Source organism: Hoplias malabaricus, chromosome 2 (genome assembly GCF_029633855.1).
Source record: "Hoplias malabaricus isolate fHopMal1 chromosome 2, fHopMal1.hap1, whole genome shotgun sequence".
Classification (NCBI taxonomy): Eukaryota; Metazoa; Chordata; class Actinopteri; order Characiformes; family Erythrinidae; genus Hoplias; species Hoplias malabaricus.
This window is the reverse complement of record NC_089801.1, coordinates 8,182,879-8,205,982: the sequence shown is the minus strand read 5'-3', so window position 1 is coordinate 8,205,982 and position 23,104 is coordinate 8,182,879. Positions and strand designations below refer to the sequence as shown.

General features: G+C 39.9%; 1 protein-coding gene across 1 annotated transcript in view; it reads right to left on the bottom strand.

Annotated features, from left to right (window-relative positions):
• Nucleotides 1-23,104, bottom strand: part of eys (eyes shut homolog) — a 313,091-nt gene that overhangs the window by 116,046 nt on the left and 173,941 nt on the right. The window contains 2 exon segments of the mRNA XM_066660060.1: nt 3,797-3,888; nt 4,778-4,968. Of these exon segments, the coding sequence (XP_066516157.1) occupies nt 3,797-3,888; nt 4,778-4,968 (283 nt within the window).

The window sequence follows — 23,104 nt, the reverse complement described above, 5'->3', positions numbered from 1 at the left end:
AGTGAGTTACAAACCAGTATTACACTCTCAGAAAAACTGTACCTTTAAAGGTACATTTACACAATACCACCAGAACATTTGGGGCATTTTATAATCCTCAATCCTTAAGTGATCCACCTTCTATCTGCTGAAACTTTAGGGCTGTGGCTAGTGATGAATCTTGTATTAGTTTGCAGAAGCTTGTATAATGTAGCAGCTGTGGATGAGCGAGCTCATGCTGTCAGGGCAAGATAAGATGGCAAAATGATGTGGGAAGTGTCCCATTACATTCCATTTTACACTGACTCAAAGTTAAGCAACAGAATACAAGCGGGAGCGTGCTACTGCAAATAACATCATACATGGTAGACATCAAAATGCAACTGCTGCACCACTTAACGTGGAATGGATGAACAAGAACGTAACTGCTACACTATTTATGGTGGAATGGAGGAAGCAGAATGTAATTGCTTTAACATTTAATGTGGAAATTAATTCAAATTAGAGCCTGCCAAACCAGATACCAATTCCTGACATCAATCTGCTGCCACTGTCTTTTTCAGAACGTGACAAAACAGGCTGTAGCTCAAATATGAACTGAAATAATTTGTCTATTATGTGTTAAAATTGGTAGCGGTAAAATAAGCTGCAGTGTAAATAGATACAATACTTAGCAACTTGTGTTAAAACATGCTGTTATTACAAATATCAGCACTGGTATCATGACATTTACATCATTGTTTCAGGGATTTTTTAGATCATACTTTTGTTTCAAGGGACTGAAAGGATCTAGAAACAGCAGGTTTTTTTTTTTGGGCATCTTCCATATCTTACAGCCGCCGTTCGTGAGCCAGTTCCTGAGTCTTGGGAGGTTTCCAAAGCTAATTCAGCCCTGGCTGAAACAACAGGGGAGGAGAGATAATTACCTGAGTGAGGATTGTGGGCTAACTCTGAGCAGCTGGAGGCTCAGTGTGCTCATCCAGATGCTCGGCCCCATCATGCCTGCGTCCGGTGATAGCCCTCGAGGAGTCAGGGGTCCAGGGGGGCCGATCTGGGTTGATTTGTAAAGCCTGTAACTGGCTCCTCTTGCCACTCGGGGCCTTGTACCTGCCACCGCCGCCCCCTCCCACCACCACAATCAAGTCCCCAAAGTCCTTCCTCTAGAGCTGCTCAGGAGAGAAGCTTAATTTAGGATCACTCCGGCAGAGCGGCATGGCTCCTGGCCAGAGGGCAGCGGACCCTCAGAGTCCTTCAGTCTGTCCCCATAGAGCCCAGAGACTTTTAAAGAGAATTTTTTTCAGCTGAGAGATATTAAGGAGGCCAGGGAAGGAGATGGTCTCTCTGTGGAAGGTGAACCATAGCTGGGATGTGTGACTCATAGTTTTTAAGCTGCAGTAAATGCTATGAATTATATTGATTTTGTTTTTCCATTTCTGTTTTTTAAACGTAGAATTTAATAATAAAGACACAGAATTGGTTTTAAATAATCAGGAAATTATTGTGGTTCCATTAACTCCAACTGAGTGTTAAGATTGTTTTTATTTCTCTCCTGTACATTTATGATTTAAAGGTACTCAAATGTACTTATTAAAATAAGCAGATAACACAGCTATGCATTATATTTGTGTAGAATGATGCATATTTACGCCTTGACTTTGATGAAAACTCGATTTGTTTTAGGGCAGGGTCCATGTGGCACAAACCCTTCATTAGAACTGACATGAACTTACAATATAAAGTTGCATTTTATGTTTTCAGTTCAGTATTTGACGCTTGCTTTTCCCCTACATTTCAATGACTGGCACAGAGTAAGAGCTGCTTTGTATGGATCTGTGTGGATATTACATGCTGCTTCTTTGTCAATTTCGCTGGAGAAAAATAGACGTGACAGATTAATGCTCTTAAAACCAAGAGTTGGCCAGGAATCAAGGAGTTGCAACCCCCTAAGTGACATGCTCTTCAGCGACACTGCTAGTTTCCTGAACTCCGAGAGCCCTAATCATAAATTGCAAAGATTTTATGATCACACGCTTCGCAATCTGTCACGTCTATTGTAAATAAACATTTCTCCTGTTTTTTTTTTTTTTGTTGTTGTTTTTTTTTGTTTTTTCTTGAGGGTGAAATTTTATGTCCGGATATAAAAGAGACCTTGCAGCAGTAAAGCACAGAAACGTCTATGATGGCATACTAATTTGATTACTACTCCTCTGTTTTTTTCAGAACATCAGTGCAAATGAATCAACAAAAACACCGCTCACAATTGGGGATGAACTGCTCTTTTCAAAGTGATACAAGCTTTCGAACTGATGTGCGCTGGAAATAATGGCCTCTGTATGGAGGTTTCAAAATGTTCATTAAGACCATTTAAGCCAATTTTCTAAAGCTTTGTATTTGCCAGGCATTCAAATTATTTCCTCCATGTACATAACAAGTAGCAGAAAATAAGAAGCGCCTATAGCAAGTGCTTGCAACCTTTGTGTAAAGTGCTATTGGACCTTCATCCTTCCAGCAAATTTGCAAGGTCCTGGAGAACAAGCAACTATGGAGGCCTCTAGACCAACAACGTGATATAAAGAAAAGAGCACGGAAATATATTTTTAATTAATATAATCAATATATTTTCCACATTGCTTGGGATTACGGTTGCTGTTGGGTCTCTGCGTAAGAAATGATTTTACACAGTGTTGAGCTGCTAGGGAGCAATAAGGAGTAAAAACCTTGGACAAAAACCCTAACAAACAAAACCCTAGAGAACCTATGAGTTACAACAATATATTTATATTGTAAATATTTATATACATGAGCTCTCTGGAGTCAGTACAGTAAATAGGGATAGTGAACACTAGTTTGGGAATTTTAATTATATGAATAACCAAAGCTGCACAACATGTAACATGTTATATTTGTAATTTACGAATAAAAGAAAATGATTGCCCTTTAGGGCGGCACGGTGGTGCAGCAGGTTAGTGTCACAGTCACACAGCTCCAGGGACCTGGAGGTTGTGGGTTTGATTCCCGCTCCGGGTGACTGTCTGTGAGGAGTTGGTGTGTTCTCCCCGTGTCCGCGTGGGTTTCCTCCGGGTGCTCCGGTTTCCTCCCACAGTCCAAAAACACACGTTGGTAGGTGGATTGGCGACTCAAAAGTGTCCGTAGGGTTGATTGTGTGAATGAATGAGTGAATGTGTGTGTTGCCCTGTGAAGGACTTGTGCCCCCTCCAGGGTGTATTCCCGCCTTGCGCCCAATGATTCCAGGTAGGCTCTGGACCCGCCGCGACCCTGAACTGGATAAGGGTTACAGATAATGGATGAATGAATAAATGATTGTTCTTTAGGAAAAAATTCACCAAATCAGAACACTAATATTTATGCACAACACATTTGGCCATGACTGCAACTAAGCAATGAACTGTGCATTCTGCTGAAGAAATACTTAAGGATTAATAAACTAATAAAAGTGAAATTGCAGGGCAACAAACACTCACCCAATCATTCACTCACACAATTTGGAGAACACACCAAACTCCTCAAACTCCTCAAACACCCAACCAAGAACCCAAACCCTGGTGCAGTGTGACAGCAACACTACCTTATTTCACCTGATCACCTTCCCCTGAAGTTGCATTCATGCACATGCACTTTTTATTTCCTAATTTCATATGTGTTACTGATATTAATAAAGCCCTTCAGACTTCAGGCAAATTTACATGAACTAGAACCAGACATCAGTTTAATCTGTTTTTGATGCATGCTCTCAGCTGCGAATTTTTCACTGCGAATAATTTTTGCCCAATGTCATCTTGCACAAATTCTCACATACCTCACATGCACCAAATACTCATTGCCGTTGTTGACTTGTATTTTGGTGTTAATCCTCCGAATCCCCTCTTCTTGATTACAGGAGAAATCATACTACAGAAAGAAAGAACAAAAGATTTTAGACAAATACGACACGTTTAAATCGACCTGGATCAAATCAGGGGGTATATTCCTTCTGAATGTGAAACAACTTCCCAGTTCCTGTGGGCTGTAGAGAATTGTGAATATTAGGCCTAAATGTAAAGGTCTTGTTAGCGTGGCAACCTGTTTATATCCCAGTGCAATAGAAATACAAAAACACACTCAGTTCATCATCCAGATAAATTAATTTGACAGTAAATGAGGGCGAATGTATGTGTGAGTGAGAGAGAGAGAGACAGAGAGAGAAGATTACAGTAGAAAACTGCACAAGAACTTCCCAGTATCTAAACAACCTAATTCATATTTCCATGCTATTGCAGTAATATCACTGGTTAACATCATTACTTCTTCATTGTTATACAAAATTACACAGAGATGTAGCGACAAGCAACAGTCAACAGTAGGCAAAAGTCAAAACACTTCAATTAAACATAACAGGGAAACAAGAATTGTTTTTCAGTGATCTACCACAGTGAACTGTGCTGAACATGACCAAGGACATGAATTTATTAATACGGTTAGAAAAGTATGTTTTGATTTCAGGTTGCCTTTAGACTACAGCACAGGGATGTACTTTGCTATGGGCACATCAGCTTTATGTGTGCCCCTGTTTTGGGGTTGTGTTGGGGGTGCAAAGCAGGCAAGGCACCTAACCTCCAAGTGGTGGCATGTGTATGTTCTCTACCACGGGTTATAATCTGGAGTTTACATTTAGTTCCACTGTTGACAATGTTTTCATGTTCTACTTCAAACACACGATGGTTATTTTTAACTAACCTATTGCCTCAAACTGCACTGAAAAGATGGGTCAGACACACTATAGACACCTATAGAGCTTCACCTGTAACGTTCCTCTGGAAATGTAGAGTTTGATGAAAAAGGAGTCTCTAGGAACATGTCCTTCATCCACATACAGAAGAGTTCCATTCTCCGACCAGGTCTGAAAGCGCACCGTGATGTTACTCACAGCTCCAAGGTCAAAGCCCTCAAACTCCAGGAAAGAGTCGCCGGAATATCTCCCATACACGATATCTAGAAAACAGCAACAGAGTGCATTTAGAGCTTAGAGAATCTAAAGTAACTGTTTACCACTGTTATTTTATAACAGGGCTATCCCTAAGTAATTGTAACCTCTTCATCCTGATCAGCGTGATGGGGAGTCTGGAGCCCACCTCAAACCACTGTGCACAAGGCAGGACCCCCCCCCCCCCCCCACACACACACACTTGGACAGGGCAACAGTCCATAGCACATATCAGAAACAATATCATTCCTTATACATTTTATTTCAATCTACTAAACAGAATTAACGCTGGGTTTTAAGATTCAAAGACAGTCACTGTGTAACTGGGTAAAAATCTTCTACAAAGCTTGAAGCAGTGAAAGAAAAGACTGTGTGTGTGTGGGTGTGTGTGTGTGTGTGTGTGTGTGTGTGTTGAGTTTGTGGTCCTGTCAGTAATATTAATGATGAAGCCATGAGCTCTGATAAAAAAGAAAACAACATTAATGTTAATGTCCATGCTTTTAAAACCTGCTTTTTTCTGACTGAAAAAGCTTTATATCTTCGCCTCTGTCCCAGGCTTAAATTCATAGAGTTCCTAATGTAATAAATATGAAACTGTAATATATGTGTGTCTTTAAAATAATGATGAAATCAGTTTATTACATACTTTTTTTCCCTGATTTTTTGTAATCTTTCAAGCCCTAATTATTAATTCTTTGGGAATATCTTACATTTACTTTCAAGATTTAAAAGGGTTTACTAACATCTGAATACTGCATTGATCTGAAATTGAAACTCAATTAATCACCAAACTAAACAGCATAGAACTGATTTAATATTTAGACCCTGTCCTATTTGTAGAGCATGTTAAAAGTAAGCCTTGCTTGAACATCTATCATCTATAATAATAATAATAATAATAATAATAATAATACATCTTTGTACAGAGTGCATGAGCTTTGGGATGAAGGGATGGCAGGTAATTTGGATGGAGAGGGAAGGGCTCTGTAGAACTGAAGTGTGTCGAGTCTGAAGGTTGGATGTGAAAAGTCGTGTTTCATATTTTATCTTCCATCGTTACTGAAGAGATGGTATCGCGTTGCGGCGCGCCACAGAGGGCATCAACATCACAGAGCTCCCATTGTGTTAAGGCTCCATAAAACAGTGGGTAACCCCCATTTATATTCTGAGAGGGACAGTAGCATAAAGAAGGAAGAACTTCAAGAGAAAATAACTCTGTCAGTACAACAGCCTTGGAGTGCAACTATGCCCTAAGGAAATATAGGAAATATATGAAAGATGGATTTGGGCTAATTTACATGAGGAAATGTAATAAATGTTTTGGATTATTGATAATACCCCATACCCAAACATTACCATCATGCTATGAAGTACAGCCCTGCTGGACTTCCATAGGAACCTACATAATGCTGAGACACTGCGAGACCTCGAAAAAAACACATTCGAGTGGAAAACAAGCCTGGACTGTCTCTGGATTGTCAGTGGAGCTGATAAATGGACAGTGATTTTGGTTTGGTTAGTTTGTGATGTTTGTTGTCCAAATGAACAACATATTGTCAAACGTATTCGCTCGACTCCCTTTTCACACACATTAAATTCTTACAATAGTGCATTGTGAGGTCAGACACTGATGTTAGAGAAGGCCTAGCTCGCAGCCTCCATGTTATTAACCCTAAAGGTGTTCTGTCGGGTTCACTCATCCATATTGTTATGGAACTTGCTTTGTGCACTGGTGCACATTTATGTTAGAACCTGAAGGCCATTCTCAAAGTGTTCCCACAATGTTGGGAGCATGGAATTGTCCAAAATCTTTTGGCATGCTGAAGCATACTTTCACTGGAACTAAGGGGCCGAGCACAACTCCTGAAACAAAATGAGCCCACGTCATAATTCCCCTCCACCTAACTTTACACTTGGCACAATGCAGTCAGACAAGTACCGTTCTCCTGGCAACTGCCCAACACAGACTCATCCATTTGAGTGCCAGACCGAAAAAAGTGACTTGTCACTCCAGAGGACATGTCTTCGCTGTTCTAAAGTCCAGTGGTGACGTGCATTACACCACTGCATCCGACACTTTGCATTGTGCTTGGTGATTTAAGGCTTGGATGCAGCTGCTCAGCCGTGGAAACCCATTCCACAAAGCTCTCTATGCACTGTTTTTAAGCTAATCTGAAGGAGCTTTGTAGTGATTGATTCTGCAGAAATTTGGTGACTTCTGCTCACTATGCACCTCAGAATCCGCTGACACCGCTTTGTCATTTTACGTCGCCTACCACTTTGTGGCCGAGTTGCTGTCGTTCCCAATTGCTTCCACTTCAATATAATACTGGAATATTTAGGAACCAGGATATTTCACAATTGGACTTGTTGCATATGTAGCATCCTATCACAGTACCATGCTGAATGAGTACCATGAGTTCCTGAAAGTGAACACCTAAATTGAATGGTTTGGACAATATAGTGTATTTTAGGCCATTGTATGTCACCTTAGTTTTTAGAAATGTTTTGCCCCATAAAAGTTGTCCGCCACAAAGTTTATATTTTAGCTGGGTTTTATGTTGAATGTAGTACTGTAAAACAAAATGTAACTGGCTTGAAAAACAATCTACTGGCATCATTTATAAAAGCAACACAGCTGAGTGGGCAACAAAAGTGAGAACAAACAACAGACAAAAGCACATCAACAGAGACTCTAACACTGCTATCATTCAAGAACAAAGTGACAACTGATAAATGATCAGGCTTAAAACTCATGAGAACGCACTTCCAACATAAAACAGTGAGATATCACAGAGGCTTCCGTTCTAAAGGCTTTCCATCATCATTACAGCACATACAGTAGCTTGAGATTTCGTACCGACATATGATCAAAGAAAGCAATGGAGCTGAAAGTGACCTATTACCTGGCACGGCTTAATATGTTCCTTTCTTAACAGAAAAGGAAAAAAGGCAGTTTTGGTTCAGCTTTAATTGGGGAGGACAGAGGACTAGGTCTTGTTTTATTCTAATTAGCGACGACTCTGAAAGCGAAGGCCTGTCTCATGCTGCAGCTCTAAACACTCTTTTTCAAAGCCAGGCTCATCACGTGTCTACTGGGGAAGTCCACCTATGTTCAAACATGGCTAATAATGAGGAGATCCGTATTGCAATAAAGTGAAAAAGATTACATATTCAACGCATAAGTTTCAAAGCAGTGAAAGATAAAAAAGTGTAGCTTACAGAAAAAGAACATGGTTGTAATGGCGGACAGTGTGCTGCTCTGATCTAACATGAAAATTCCAGACGAGGACTGTGAGAATCTTCTCTCATTACAGGTTTGAAAATACAAAGCCATAAATTCATCTTGTGGTTTGGACCCAAAAAACCTTCTGTCCTCTGATGGACCACTAAATAGCCCTTATATACCTATGGTTTTTACATCACTTCCAGAAATGTATGCATACCTCTCTATATACCCAGCTTACACTCACAATACTAAAATTACAACATGGTTTTTCAAAAGCATTACAAATATCCTTGGATTGGTGATTGACCAGAGACTCCAACAAGAGCTGGAGAGTGCAACAAGCAACAAAAATACTACAGTCATGTGAAAAGGTTAGGACACCCCATGAAATCTTTCTGAACATTTTTAAACATATGGACATATGAGCTTCATTTGAACAGTATTGAGAGATGGAGATTATATAAATAAACAAATAAAACTGAAGAAAGTACTTATAAACGCATGTTGTAAAATTTAATTAACAAAATTTTACATTTCTTGTGAGTAAAAAGTTAGGACACCCCCACATTTCTTACTATTTAAAATGTCTATATTTGAATCAGGTGCACCACATCAGCTGCAAATGATTAGGCCATCATTAAAAAGGACATTGGAGAAGGCTGTTTTATTTAAACCTCAGACATTAGTTTGAGTTGCCCTTGGTTGCTGAAGTGAGTGGTATCACCATGCCTTTGAAAAGAAGGTTATAGATGTATTTGAGTTTGGAAATGGATGTAAAAAGATTCCGGACAGAAGAATGGCTGATTTCTAAGTGGAGAACATTTAGACCAACTGCCAATAAGGCCAGGCTAGGCCATCCTAACAAGTTCAGTCCAAGAGCAGACCGCAAGATGCCTCCAACAATCCTAAAATATCATCATGGGACCTACAAGTGGCTTTTGCTACAGCTGATATCAAGGTACATGCATCCACCATCAGGAAACAACTGCACAAGGAGGAAACTCTTGCTGTCATCAGGGCAAGACTAAAGTTTGCCAGAGAGCACACAGACAAAGACCAGGACTTCTGGCACTATGTGCTTTGGACAGATGAATCCAAAGCTGAATTATTTTGGCACAGTAACAGAAGACGACCAGCACAGCATTTGAGCACAAGAACCCCATACCAACTGTGAAGCAGGGAGGTGGAAATGTCATGGTTTGGGGCTGATTGCTGCAGCAGCGCCTGGCAAGCTCTTCATCATTGAATCTACTATGAATTCTTCACTGTATCAGAGGGTGCTTAAGAAAAATGTGAGACTATCTATCTCTCCAAAAACTGAAGCTGAAGTGGACGTGGATCATGCAACAAGACCATGACTCAAAACATTCCAGTAAATTCACAAGGAATGGCTCAAAAAACGAAATGGAGAATTATAGAACGGCCAAATCAGAGCCCGGATCTTAATCCTACTGAGATGCTGTGGGGTGATCTGTGCATTGAAGAAATCCCTGAAATATCACACAGCTGAAAGAATTCTGCATGGAGGAATGGGGAAAAAACACCTCCCAGTCAATGTCAGAGACTGATAGATTGTAACAGGAAGCATCTAATTGAGGCTATTTGAGCCAAAGTGGGAAATTTTTCGTCACAAGAAATGTACATTTTTGTTCATTACATTTTACAACATATGTTTATAAATAATTTCTTCAGTTTTATTAGTTTAGTTATATAAACTCCATCTCGCAGTACTGTTCAAATGAAGCTCAAATGTTTAAAATGATCAAAAAGACAACGATCATCATGGAGTGTCCTAACATTTTCACATGACTGTACATCTGATCTGTCTGAATGGATTCACTGAGCCATGTTCAGTTGCAAAGAAGTAACAGCACCACCACACTGCACCATTAGAGATGGTGTTTTGTGATGTCACTGGCTACATTTTGAAAAATAATGGAAACGCTACCAGGTACCATTCAGTAATGAAACTCAGAATACTTAAGAATGCTCCTATTGTGGAGAATCTGAAACCTCATTCCCTAAATCAGAATGTAACTTGACCAGGACTGTCCAAACTTTTGCTGTTTTGCATTTTGCTGTAGACAGATATTGACAACACAATCCAAACATTTAAGAGTTTGAATCTTGGCCATTGGTCCCAAAAGAAGCTTATCTCAAGCTGCAGTCTGACCATATGCTAACGTTTGGACCAATAAATAAAAGCTAGTCTGTAAACCAAAAGCCTGCCTTATAGCTAACTGGTGTTTGGCACCACTTGCAACCACTTGATATTTGCCCCAGCATTTTTACTTAACCTTTCGGAATCCTGCATGCCACCGCTGCTCTTTATTGTTTGTGACAGTTGGCAATTACAGAGCTGCTTTCAGTAAATCTTCCAGCTTCTCAAAAGCTGATTGAGGCCAGGCCTGAAAGACCGCCTGTGACTTGATCAATCTGACTCCTGCTTTACGGAGGGCATTGGGCTGACATGCTCTCATTTTCTGCAGTCTCCAGCATTTCTTCCTCAGACAGCTGCCTCTGAGCCTTTAAGACTGAAACATGCAGTAGAATTAAGTTGTGGTCCATGGCTAAACCATGGATGAACTTGATTTCTAACATGATGTGCATCACAATCACAACTATGATGGTATATAATTAGCATCCAACAAATCTTCTGAAATCAAGTTTTTCTTTTTAGATTTTTAGAATTATTTTAACAATTGTAAGAATTAACTGTCTTCTCCAATTCCACCAAACTGTAAATCTTCTGTAACCAATATGAGAAGGTGGGGCTGAACAATGCACTTCCTCTCAGACAAATGATTCCAACCCACCAATTCTTTTTGAACGGATGCTAACGCAACCCCAGTGAACAACTTGCTGCATTGGAGGAGAATGCAAACTGCCCAGATATTCACATCAGCTGACAGGTGCATGTGCTAGAGAGATGGGGAAGGGGAGGTCATTCCACCTGCCCAGAGAGCAAGATCCCCGGCCTTGGATGCTGAGACATCACCAGGGATCAAACCTGCAATCTCCTGATATGACATGACCCACTGCTAGGACCTGCACCACAGCTCTAGAGTGTCCAATGTATGAGACCATGGATGTAGTTCAACACTATGTCACTACTTATCTGACTATAGATGATGAGGCTTGATCAGGGAAAAATCAGAAGAACATTCCCCTATGTCCCGAAGACACTGTAAAATACGGTTAATTCCATACAGACTCTTAGAATACCAGTTTTAGCAATGTATTTGCTGTTACTCAACACAAATATAAAGCACTGCTCATCCGGGTCTGGTCTGTGTCTAAACCAGCTCACAATACCCGCTCCTAACAGAATGACAGTGAGCTTTCGCTTTCTTCTTTTCTTTATAAATAATTGCCAGTGAAGATTAAAAGACCTGCTGCCGATGAGGCCTTTATCAATATTTGCCTTTAAATCTTCAGACATGTTTTTTATCCACCACTGCGAGCTGACGGCACACTTTGACGAGGGTGGGGGGAGCCATTGAGTAATTTGTGGAAAAAATAGCCCAGCCCCAGCCTGGTGGAACACAATAGCAGCTCCTGTAAAGCAAAGAGCAGGAATTATTGGGAACATAGAGGCTATGATCTTGGAATTAATGAGGATGAATGCAGGGTGGCTATGAAGGTACCTTCTCTCCACCTCCTCCCTCTCTCTCTCTCTTTCTCTCCTGGCTTTTCCGGATGCTTTGGGCAGCAATGATGAAGGAAAATTAGCCCTCAGAGACAGAGCCATTCATTAATTTCAGCTCCTTGTTTGGACTGATGTAAGGCTTTGAGGCAGTCAGTGGTAGCTGCCAGGAGGCATGGGCATGCCTCATTAGCGCTTAGTGCCAGCTCCCCTTTCCCCCAGACTCCACTTTAGCCACTAAGTTGCATTCGGAAAGCTCTGGTTAACAGCTTTTTTGGGGGAGATGGAAAGGGGGAAGGCTTTTCCACTTCTGAACCTTTAACCTGAGTGACTTTGGTTGATTCCCAAATGGCTCCTTATTCCCTACATAACGTACTACATAAGTCATAACCTGGTACCTTTAAGAATCAAGTTACACCCGATGCCCTGCAGGTGAAAGTGAGCGAGAGAGAGAGAGAGAGAGAGAGAGATGTGGAACACAGAGAAAACTGAAAGGCAGAAAGAACATGAGAGATCAGAAGAATGTATAAAAAGAGCAGACCATGTGAGAGCAAGAAAGACAAGTGACGATCAGAGCGAGTAGAAAGAAAGGGAAGAAAAAGGGATCAGAGTGAGAGATAGGTCAAGAGAATGAGAGCAAGGCGCAAAGAGAAATAGAGACCAAAAGAGATATAATGAAAGGAGAAAAAAATATGAGAGAAAAATGTGAGAGAGAAAGAAAGAAAGAAAGAAAGAAAGAAGTGAGAATGGTGTAATGCAGAGATACACAGATCAATATAGAGAGACGGTATAATATGAGAGACACAGAATGTGTGAGAGAAGAGAACGTGAGAGACTCAGAGATGTGAGAGAGTCATACATGAAGTATAGATGAGCACAGATGAACCAAACAGGGGAATGTGAGTCAGTGACACAGAGGAAGTGAGAGAGCGAGAAAGAGAGATTATGAAGAGAATAAGTGAGATACACATGTTCATAATTTAAACTGTAGTATGATTATTATTTATAGAACTCTTGTAGCTGGAGTTCACAATCTAACCATTTAGATTTAGAGGCAGAATGCATTCGATGGCATGAAGGAACACGAGTAAAGAGCACAGAATGTGAATGTATAAACTGCCTCTACCTAAGTTTAATGGGTGTGCTGTGGCAGACGTCCTTGTCTGCATAGATAACCAGTCGATCATTACTGAATGTCAGATTGTAGTGTGCAAAAATCGATCTGAAAAAAATCAAGAGTGAGGAAACTAATCATTTAAGCATGTTAATAATAAAAATAATAATAATAATAATAATGGCGGGTGGCACGGTGGTGCAACAGGTAGTGTCACAGTCACACAGCTCCAGGGACCTGGAGGTTGTGGGTTCGATTCCCGCTCCAGGTTACTGTCTGTGAGAAGTGTGGTGTGTTCTCCCTGTGTCTGCGTGGGTTTCTTCCGGGTGACTGTCTGTGAGGAGTAGGTGTGTTCTCCCTGTGTCCGCGTGGGTTTCCTCCGTGTGCTCCGGTTTCCTCCCACAGTCCAAAAACACACGTTGGTAGGTGGATTGGTGACTCATAAAAGTGTCCGTAGGTGTGAATGTGTGTGTGCATGTGTCACCCTGTGAAGGACTGGCGCCCCCTCCAGGGTGTATTCCCACCTTGTGCCCAGTGATTCCGAGTAGGCTCTGGACCCACTGTGACCCTAAACTGGATAAGCGCTTACAGAATGAATGAATGACTAATAATGGAGGCAGAAAACAACTCAAAGTATATTCCTCCAAAGATTCCCACTAGTCTTTGGATGCTATTTCACCAGTAATAGATTTTATTTAGAAATTAAATGCTGTAATGTATTTTAAAAAACCATAACCATTACAATCAGTTTACTCTGTTGGATTGCCCAGTATCTGTTACTGCTAACCTTTGCTATGTATTTTCATTCATTTACCCTTCCAATCTCCAGTGAATTTCACACTACATTTATAGCAGACAAGAGCATAAATGAAGTATGAAATGAATGAGATTAGCGAGGAGGGCATTTTGGGCCAAGAGGAAAATGTGGTAGAAAGGTTGTGAAAGCAATTGTTTGAAAATCCATATATTTAAACCAAAACACATATTTTATGTTTAAAGGCTTTACTTAAGAAATACATTCCAAAATCAAAAAGGACTGTCTCAAGTACCTGCTGTTGCGTACATGAAGAAACAATATGATAAGTATGTAAAGATGCATAATAGCCTTAGTCTCTAATGGCTTCTTTATAAAAGACAAATAGAGTGAACCCTTCCGGGGGGTCGTCATGCAACTTGCTAATCCCAGCAAAATGACTGCGCTGCTACATTGCAAACCATGAGGCAGCCTTTACATTATAGCCTCAGTCCTGAAAGCCTCATAATTCACTCTAATGAAGTACAGATTGCGCAGATTGAGACCGTGATGAATAATTTAAATTATATTTATGTGATTAATATAATGGGTGTATTCTTTTACTGTTGTCTGATTCATGTGCCGTCAGAAAATATGTGAATTAGATCTGTTCATTAGCCAAAGGGATACACTGGACACTGGAAGAACATTTGGCAAATGTCCATTAGCTGGGAAAATGAAAGACCAGATTTATTGGATTGACCAATAGAATGTGAAGCGTCCAAACATTTGTGACATTGCAACATTTCTTCTAATTAGTGAATTAAACTACTGTAGTGTCCAATCAAACACACAGCTCATAAAATTACCATAGAAAAAAAAATGTCAGTAGAATGTGACTCACACTTCACACTCCAAACGTCAGGAAGATGGTACAGGATTGTGAAATAAAGAATTACAAGACTCTGAAATAGCTTTTGAAATAGCAGACCTGTGCATGACCACCACTGACACAAGCACTACCTGTCCAATTGTGTGACTGCACTTTACTGTGGATTGTTTCACAAGAACTGTTTAAAAGCCTTCCTGCTCTTAGTCAGCCACTACAATTCAGGAGTACTTTACATTTTATAAAACACACTTCAATGCCTTTTATTCACATGTTTAATACAACCTGCCTAATCTGTACTTACTATACACTCATTTTCCTTATTATTACTACATCATTATTATTTCCTGCTTCTTTTTTTTTGTTTGTTATATGTATTTACATTTTTTCCCCTGGAACAGGTCTGCAGAACAAGAACCAACTGTGTATGCATTTAACAATAAAATCTTCAATCACGAGTAGTATTTGTGGATCCAGAACTAAACATGCAACATAATTTTTTTACAGCAGTGTTACCAAACTTAATGTAAAGCATTGAAGGAACGTTGGGAACAGTAGTCCACAAACTTGTATACATAGTGTATGTGAGATACAGTACACCAAATGTTATCATTCATTCATTATCTGTAAGCGCTTATCCAGTTCAGGGTCGCGGTGGGTCCAGAGCCTGCACCAGTCCTTCACAGGGCAACACACACACTCACACCTGCGGATACTTTTGAGTCGCCAATCCACCTACCAACGTGTGTTTTTGGGCTTTGGGAGGAAACCAGAGCACCCGGAGGAAACCCATGCAGAGAGGGAGAACACACCACATTCCTCACAGACAGTCACCCGGAGCGGGAATTGAACCCACAACCTCCAGGCCCCTGGAGCTGTGTGACTGCGACACTACCTGCTGCACCACCGTGCCGCCCATCAAATGTTATCCCTGATCCAATTACATCTGCTTCTAAAGGGAACAAACTTCATATCAGATGCTAAGCAGGTTTGGGACTGGTCAGTATTTGCATAGGAGACCTCCTAGAAAAGCTAAGATAGCTGCTGGAGGTGATGTTGGTGGGGCCAATAGGGAGCATTCTCCTTACAGTCTGTGATGATACCAATGTCCTAAGGGTCATAAAAATAAAAAAAACCTGGGTATTTCCTCTGTTGTACTTTATGAAATGTATTTAATATCTTACTTTATTCACTATATGTTATACTCATTGTGATCCACTGTCCTTGTAAACTACATATTACTTGCACAATAAAACAAGGTCTGAGTAGGATTCTCACAGTGGGTAAAACCCATATGGTTCACCTTTAATAAACATGAACATCCCAGTATTATAAGACAGTTTTATAAGACTGGGATCTTGGAAATCAAAACTAATACAAGTTCCTCAAAAACTCTATACAACAACTCTGTCAAGCTCAGGTATTTCACACTCTGTCAAAGTATACCTACAAGCCTGAAAAAACCTCACACAGACAATACTGATCATCTTATTTGAGAAACGGACCAAAACATCAGAGCCTCACTTTCAAGAAAGACTGCTGTGCTGTAAAACTAGATTGTTGTTTGGTCTGATAGAAGAAAACACATTAAAGATGTTTTGTCTATTTCACCTCCACCTTTCAAGAATTTTGCTCTGTCAGTTCACCGCAGAACACAATCTACTCTCTCCTTTGTCTCTCAACATGCCTGTATTTTTAATCATGTGCGGCTAAAAAACTTTACTCTAAAGGTCATACACATTAAAAATACAGTTCCTGATTCGACAAGAAGTAATTAATATGATGATTAAGAGAAGAATATATTCAGAGAGACTATAAAGTAAGAGGAGACAGTTCGATGCTTAAAAATGACTGAGAAATCCTGTAAGAGTAAAGATGGTGTCGGTGTAATGGAAATGGCCCACATTCAGTGAAAATAACCAATTAGCTTGTTTTTAAAGGCACAAGAAGCAAAAGCCTTTAGTCGCTGTGGAGCAATGCACATGTTTAGGATGTTTTCTGAGTTACTTCATCCAAAACAACAGATTATTTATTGGAAATTGGTCTGACCTTTCCAGTTATTTCAATGAAGGAAGGGTTACTGTGACTTGTAAGTTTGGGATATAGGTCTTTCCCCATTCAAACAGATAAGAGACTAGAAATGATTGCCCACAGGCAGTGCAAATATTTTAACATATGGCAGCAAAGTAAACGAAACACTAACGTCAGACACAGTTATAGTGTGTATGCACTGAAACACCTACATAGTATTATCACATACTCTCGTCTTAGCATTTATATGAAACCAACTACAGACAGTCTTTACATAATCACTGTTGAAACAAAACCTCATCTCCAAAATAGTTTAATTATATGTGAAGGAATGTAACGAAGTTAATGAAGTAAGATCTAGGTTTGAACTTGTAATTCATGTTCGTGGTGAAAAATTGAGACAGGTGCTCAAATGATGAAATAGATTGAAGCAGTAGATTATGATTAGGATGTTAACAGGTTTCATGAGCCTAGTTTGTCACAGTTCCATTAGTATGCTGTGGCACTGTGACTGTAATATAATCCTGGAATACAGTAGTACCCTACCTGATGAAACATTAATAGGGCAGCCTACAAGGCTGACATCTTTATAAACATGAAGGGGCTCAGAAGCACTGCTGGGATGCAACACACCGGATAAAGCTCATGAATATGCATCTGTTCTAGCGACATTAGCATGACACCGTGTTTCATAAGGCTGGGGCCACGCAACGGAGCACCTCCGAAGCATGCAAAAATAAAAATAAAACAACGCTGAACAATTAGACAGCGGCGGCACAAATGTAAACAAACCACTGACCCTGTTTACAGCGTAGCGTAGTCTAATTATGAAGATCTGGTGGCATGCAGAAGTGCATAGGGAAAAAAACAAAAACAAAACAGCTCAGCTAGTTACGTCTTGAGGCTTAACAGACCTCGGAAGAAAATTGGTTCGTAATTAAAAGTATGCCACTGTGGAGTGGAACACTCAAAATGGATTTGTGTAATGGGCGACCAACCGCGAGGAGCTCTTGTGCTCTCTCACCTCCCCCCGACCCCCTACAAAAAGTTGATTTCAAGGGGCATGGCTTATGTCATTTAATCTCCCCATGCTTTCTGTGGCAGGTGATAGCGTGTCTCTCCATGTATCACGGTGATCACTTCAGGGAAGGCCGCTCGTTTCATTATTAAACTCCACAGAGCTTTCCGCCAACCAGGCCCTGCACATTTCCTGCATCCTCTGCCACAGTTCACATTCCAGCTCATTCCTGTCAATGCACACCTCCTTGGGAATCTCTGATTGGCCCTAGCTTGGTGTTCATATATGTCACACCACACACACTTCTCTAAAGCACCTCCGTTATCATTTGTATGCTTGATTTGTGTTGTGACTTGTTGCCTTTCATTACTGCAGCTGTCAGGAATTGATTGGGACTTGTTTGTTAACTTTGCTCCAATAGAGCTCTGAAGACTATTGGCAATTTGTATTTCCGCATTAGCATCTGGACCAGCAGTTTATTTATTTTTTATTTTTGAATGCCAACCTCTGGTTAAGCATCAGCTTTAACTTTTATAATCATAATACCATTCATTTAATAAAGACATTGTAGCAATAAAGTATATTGCAATCCATGTAGCAGCTGGTATCCGTGCTTTAAAAAGACTGCCAAACTTACGAAAATACATTTATTATAAGATCTTATTAAATGATCATAAAAAAAAACATTGTCATAAGGTGCCATTTTTGAAAGTGAGGTGAAAATCCAGATGCAAAGGTTCTGAGAATGTGGGGCTGTCAAAAAGACAAACAAAAATATGTAGAACCAGGCAACAAATTTAAATAACACAAATGAAAATGTGCAATTAATGAATCGGATGATGATAATAAATAAGCAAATAATAATAAAAAAAAACTGTACACATCAAAAGTTTGGACGTACCCAATTAGGATGGGTTTCCTTTGTTTTGAGGCATTTTCCATATATTATGGAAATATAAATACCCCATTATTATGGCAAATATACAGTACCAGTCAAATGTTTGGACATCTTCCCATTTTATTGTTTTTCTTTGTTTTTTATTATTTTCTATATTGTAAATGAATACGAAAGACACTGGAATTATGAAGAAACACATGGAATTATGTAGTAAACAAAAAAAGTTTTAAACAAAGCAGAATATATTTTATACTTTAGTGGGTTTATTAAAGGCAAATGAGAATATATTTTTTATCAATACCTGTGTACTTGTTGGTTAGGCCTAAAAGTTTTGGTATATGCCAAAATTTGGATTACAATTTCAAATAAATGTTTATTAAATGTGCCAAATTGAATGCATTAGTAATGAAAAGTACTGTTTTAATAGCAGTCATTTTAAAAGTTTGGTTTAAGCCAAAACATATGCATCGTTTGTGCTGCTACATGATAAAAATACTGAATCTAACACTTTTATTTACTTCTGTTTGTAAATAACACAAACAAATTCATGCATTTTTGAGTTGGTAAGTTTTAAAATGAAGAGGACATTGGTAGCTGTGAGACCTGGCTTTATGTGTTCACTAATAAACAAGCTAGTTGGAAAACTATCAAAGGGTGTCTGGATCACTAGTCTACACCATGTGCCTTTTGACATAGTACAGAGTACTACAAAGTAATTATACAGAGCCGCAGTTATATGCAATAATATTAAAATTATCCAATGCACTGCAAGATATATATAACACTTAAGTATATAAAATCCTGATTATTTTTTATTAATTTGACTGGACAAATATTTACAAAATATATCAGTAAAACATCAAACTGCAATTTTGGCTTTGCAATTACAGACTTTTCATATCTCAACTATCTGTTTTTGAATGTGAGCCAGCTGTTTATCTCTTATCAGAAAAAAAAAATCCCAACCAAGCAGTTTTCTGACCTTTTTTCCCCCTCAACTACCACACTTCAGCCAAGCACAACTGCCTTCAAATGGCTCTAGTGGCCTTAACGCCATTGACAGCTTGTCTTTCAGCTCTTTGAGGCTTGAAAAAAAGGTGATGGAAGCTGTCTAACTGCTTTTTTTGCTCAATTTCAAAATGGAGCTGGGTGCCCGATGCTTTTGAGTAGGTACAAGGAGCCGAGGGTGATAGCACAAAGAGCAAAGCGGAGGCTTTAACCGAGAGCCTTGCGAAGCTATTCTTAGCGGCACCTAGGGCACTGGATGTTTTTAGAGAGCGACCTACATAGACACATTCATGAGACCTCGTTAGTCGCGCCGCAATGTGATCTGTATTTGTTCCACGTCGGGAAAGTGTGGAACGGGCATTAGCTTCTGTTATCATCAATTACTGGGCAACACCTGACGAGAGCAGATTAAACACAAGCCGGACAGGCTGACCACAAGGGTAATGAACTGAAGAGCGTGGAGAAATAACAACTTGGATGGATGTCCAGTGCTTCTCTGATCTTCTCGTTAGTGCCTGGGCAATATCTGGTTCCCTTTAGAGGAGATATGACCCTTGTATCATGACTGTTCTGGCCAAAGCTGCCAGCGAGACCAATGGTCTTCAGGCTAATGCTGTGTCTGTAATAGAACTTGCTGTGGATAAGGAGAATGAAGGATAAAAGGAACACTAAAGCTGGGGCTCTTTAGAGGAAATATGACTCTTGGATCATGACCCATACCGGCCACTCACCAGCCAGACCAACAGATTTGCTAAACATGATAATGCTGCATCTGCGGTAGAACTTTGAAATTGCTGTGGTTAACGGGCAAAGAAAGGATGAAAGGTGCTGAGATGGGAGCAAGTATGGAGTAGCAGGTGCAGGAGGAAGAATCTCATTACAGACATGCACCTTCAGGCTGGCCGTCTGACACACACGGCTGTGTTACGACAAGAAAAAAAAAAACCTCATAGGTCACTGGCCATGAAAGTGGAGAAAGCTTTGATGAAGTGTGTCCCACTGTCCTTCAAAAGCAACCACAGTCAATTCAATACTGATGATGGATTTGGTCACCTTGCTACCTGCTCTGGAGACCAAAAGGTTCCATAAGTCTTAATCCAATCCAAGAGTCTGTTCAGGAGTCCAAACTCCCTACACTTCAAAAAAAAAAAAAGTTGCAAGACCTGGTGAAGAGGTGTTAAGGTTTATCTGAGTTCTTGTTAATGGGTACACAATCTGTTGTACTGTAGCTTTAGATAAGATAGGATTATGGCTGCCCTATTGTCAACAATAGTCTATAGCAGGGGTGGGCAATCTTATCCGCAGTGTGGCTGCTGGATTTTAGTCCATTCAGGCCAGATCACACCTGATTTCACTCCTTTAATTAGTTGGTCTAAACAAATGATCATGACCTCTTGGTTGATCGGAACAAAAAACAGGAGCCACACCGGCCCTTTGTGGATGAGATTGCCCACCCCTGGTCTATAGCTTAATGTCAAAAACTGCTGGATATATTGTGTTTTAACGTTACGTTCAGGAACATAGCAGCAAACCCGTTCCTCCCTGACAAGCATAAATATACAAACTAATATTAGCTATTCTGGGATTAACTGGAACATCTAACTTACATGATGTATACAATGTATTTACTGTATTTTACTTAGAAGTTGAAACACCCATTGACCTGGTTTTAACCACAGTTTTGGGAGCTCACTTTGTCCGCTGCATCAGAAAAGGAAAACATGTCTGCTCTTTCATACTTGGGGTCTCTGGCTGCTTCTGGAACTAACATTGTGCACTTTACGAGTTAGTGGCTGAGTCTAACTTTTTCATGTTATGACAGCAGAAATAATGTGATTAATACACCATATTTACAGTCTGGGCCACTTCATGCTCACCTCTTTTCTGAGGGAAATGGGTCAGAATATTCATATTCATATTCTTATATTCTCTGTCTCTCCACAAATTTTGGATTAAGTTGGTTTCATTTTAGCCAGGTCTCTACCGATAACAACTCCCAAGTCAACCAAACAGAAATAATGCAATAGATTTTGGAGGGTCAAACAAATTTGAATGTCTGAGGCAGGGATGGGCAGCATCCAGATGAACAAATAAACATGATAAAATAAACATATCATGAACTATGCAGTTTGGTATCATTTATTATTTATATAATCATCTATTATTCTTCTACATTAAGACAGTGTACAAATTAAAAACCAAACCAAATTTATTTTTGAGGCTGTTGGAGTGTCCCTAACCAAGAAGGGCCCCGGGTAGACAAGTCCATTATTACCCGATGTCCGATGCCCTTGTTCACATTGGGTGAGAGCCATCCTCAAACCCAGGGTGACAAACCAATCACACATGCCATCCCCTGATAAGAACGCCACAACTCAGACAACTGTACCACTCATAAGCCCTACTTAAAATTAGAAATATAAAAAAAGAAGCTTGCAGTTTAAGGGGTTAAGCTCTACCCTGCTGAAATAGAGCTTCCATTTCTAGGTGGACAGTCTAGCGTCCTCCACACAATCGACTTTCCACATCCTGCTCCCATTGATTTCTATAGAGCGCATATACAGATAATTAACTGCTCATGTCCCCAGGGCACGGACTCCATTCGAAGACGTGTTTGCCTTTCACAGCTTTCTTTTCAGTCGGTCAAATTCTGGCCTGTGCCAAACTATACAAACACTCGCGAGGCGTATGAACTTTGCTTGCTTTTATTTATTTATTGGTCAATTACATATTTGTGCTTATATTTCAGTGTGATGTCCATGTGCTCCGGTTAAGAACATCCTGGTCATGTGCTGTTCACCAGAAAAGATGCCAACAGACTTGCGCTGCAAACGGGTGTGAGACGTTTTGGGTCCTATTGATTTTTGCTTCACCTTAAATAACGCATAGAATCTTAGATATGTTTCCAGCTGCTGCAGTGAGTGACATTTCTGGCCTCTTGGAAAATCAATGCGGATATGTTCATGTTTCCCCGCAGGGTGGCTTTTATGCTGAGCCCATTCACTTTGGTGGATTTGTGCAAATGCCAAAAACCAATTAGCACATTTCAGGATATTATATATATATATATATATATATATATATATATATATATATATATATATATTATATATATTATATATATATATATATATATATATATATACACACACAAGCAAAAAAAAAAAACAAAACAAAAAAAAAAAAAATACAAAAACAACTTACCTGTACACTTACAAGACAATTACAGGCTGTATTTTATATTTTTTGCTCTGCATACTTAGCCCCTTTTCACTCTGTCAGGACCCATGCAGAACCACCATTAATTGCACATTGCACCAGTAAGACCATGTGCATCCAATGGTTCAAACATTGTGTCCTGAAGGCGGTGCCGTGTATCAGGACGACAATGCACCAATACACACAGCAAGACTGGTGAATGATGGGTTTGATGAACATGAAAGTGAAGTTGAACATCTCCCATGGCCTGCACAGTCACCAGATCTAAATATTATTGAGACACTTTGGGGTGTTGTGGAGGAGCGAGTCAGGAAACGTTTTCCTCCACCAGCATCACGTAGTGACCTGGCCACTATCCT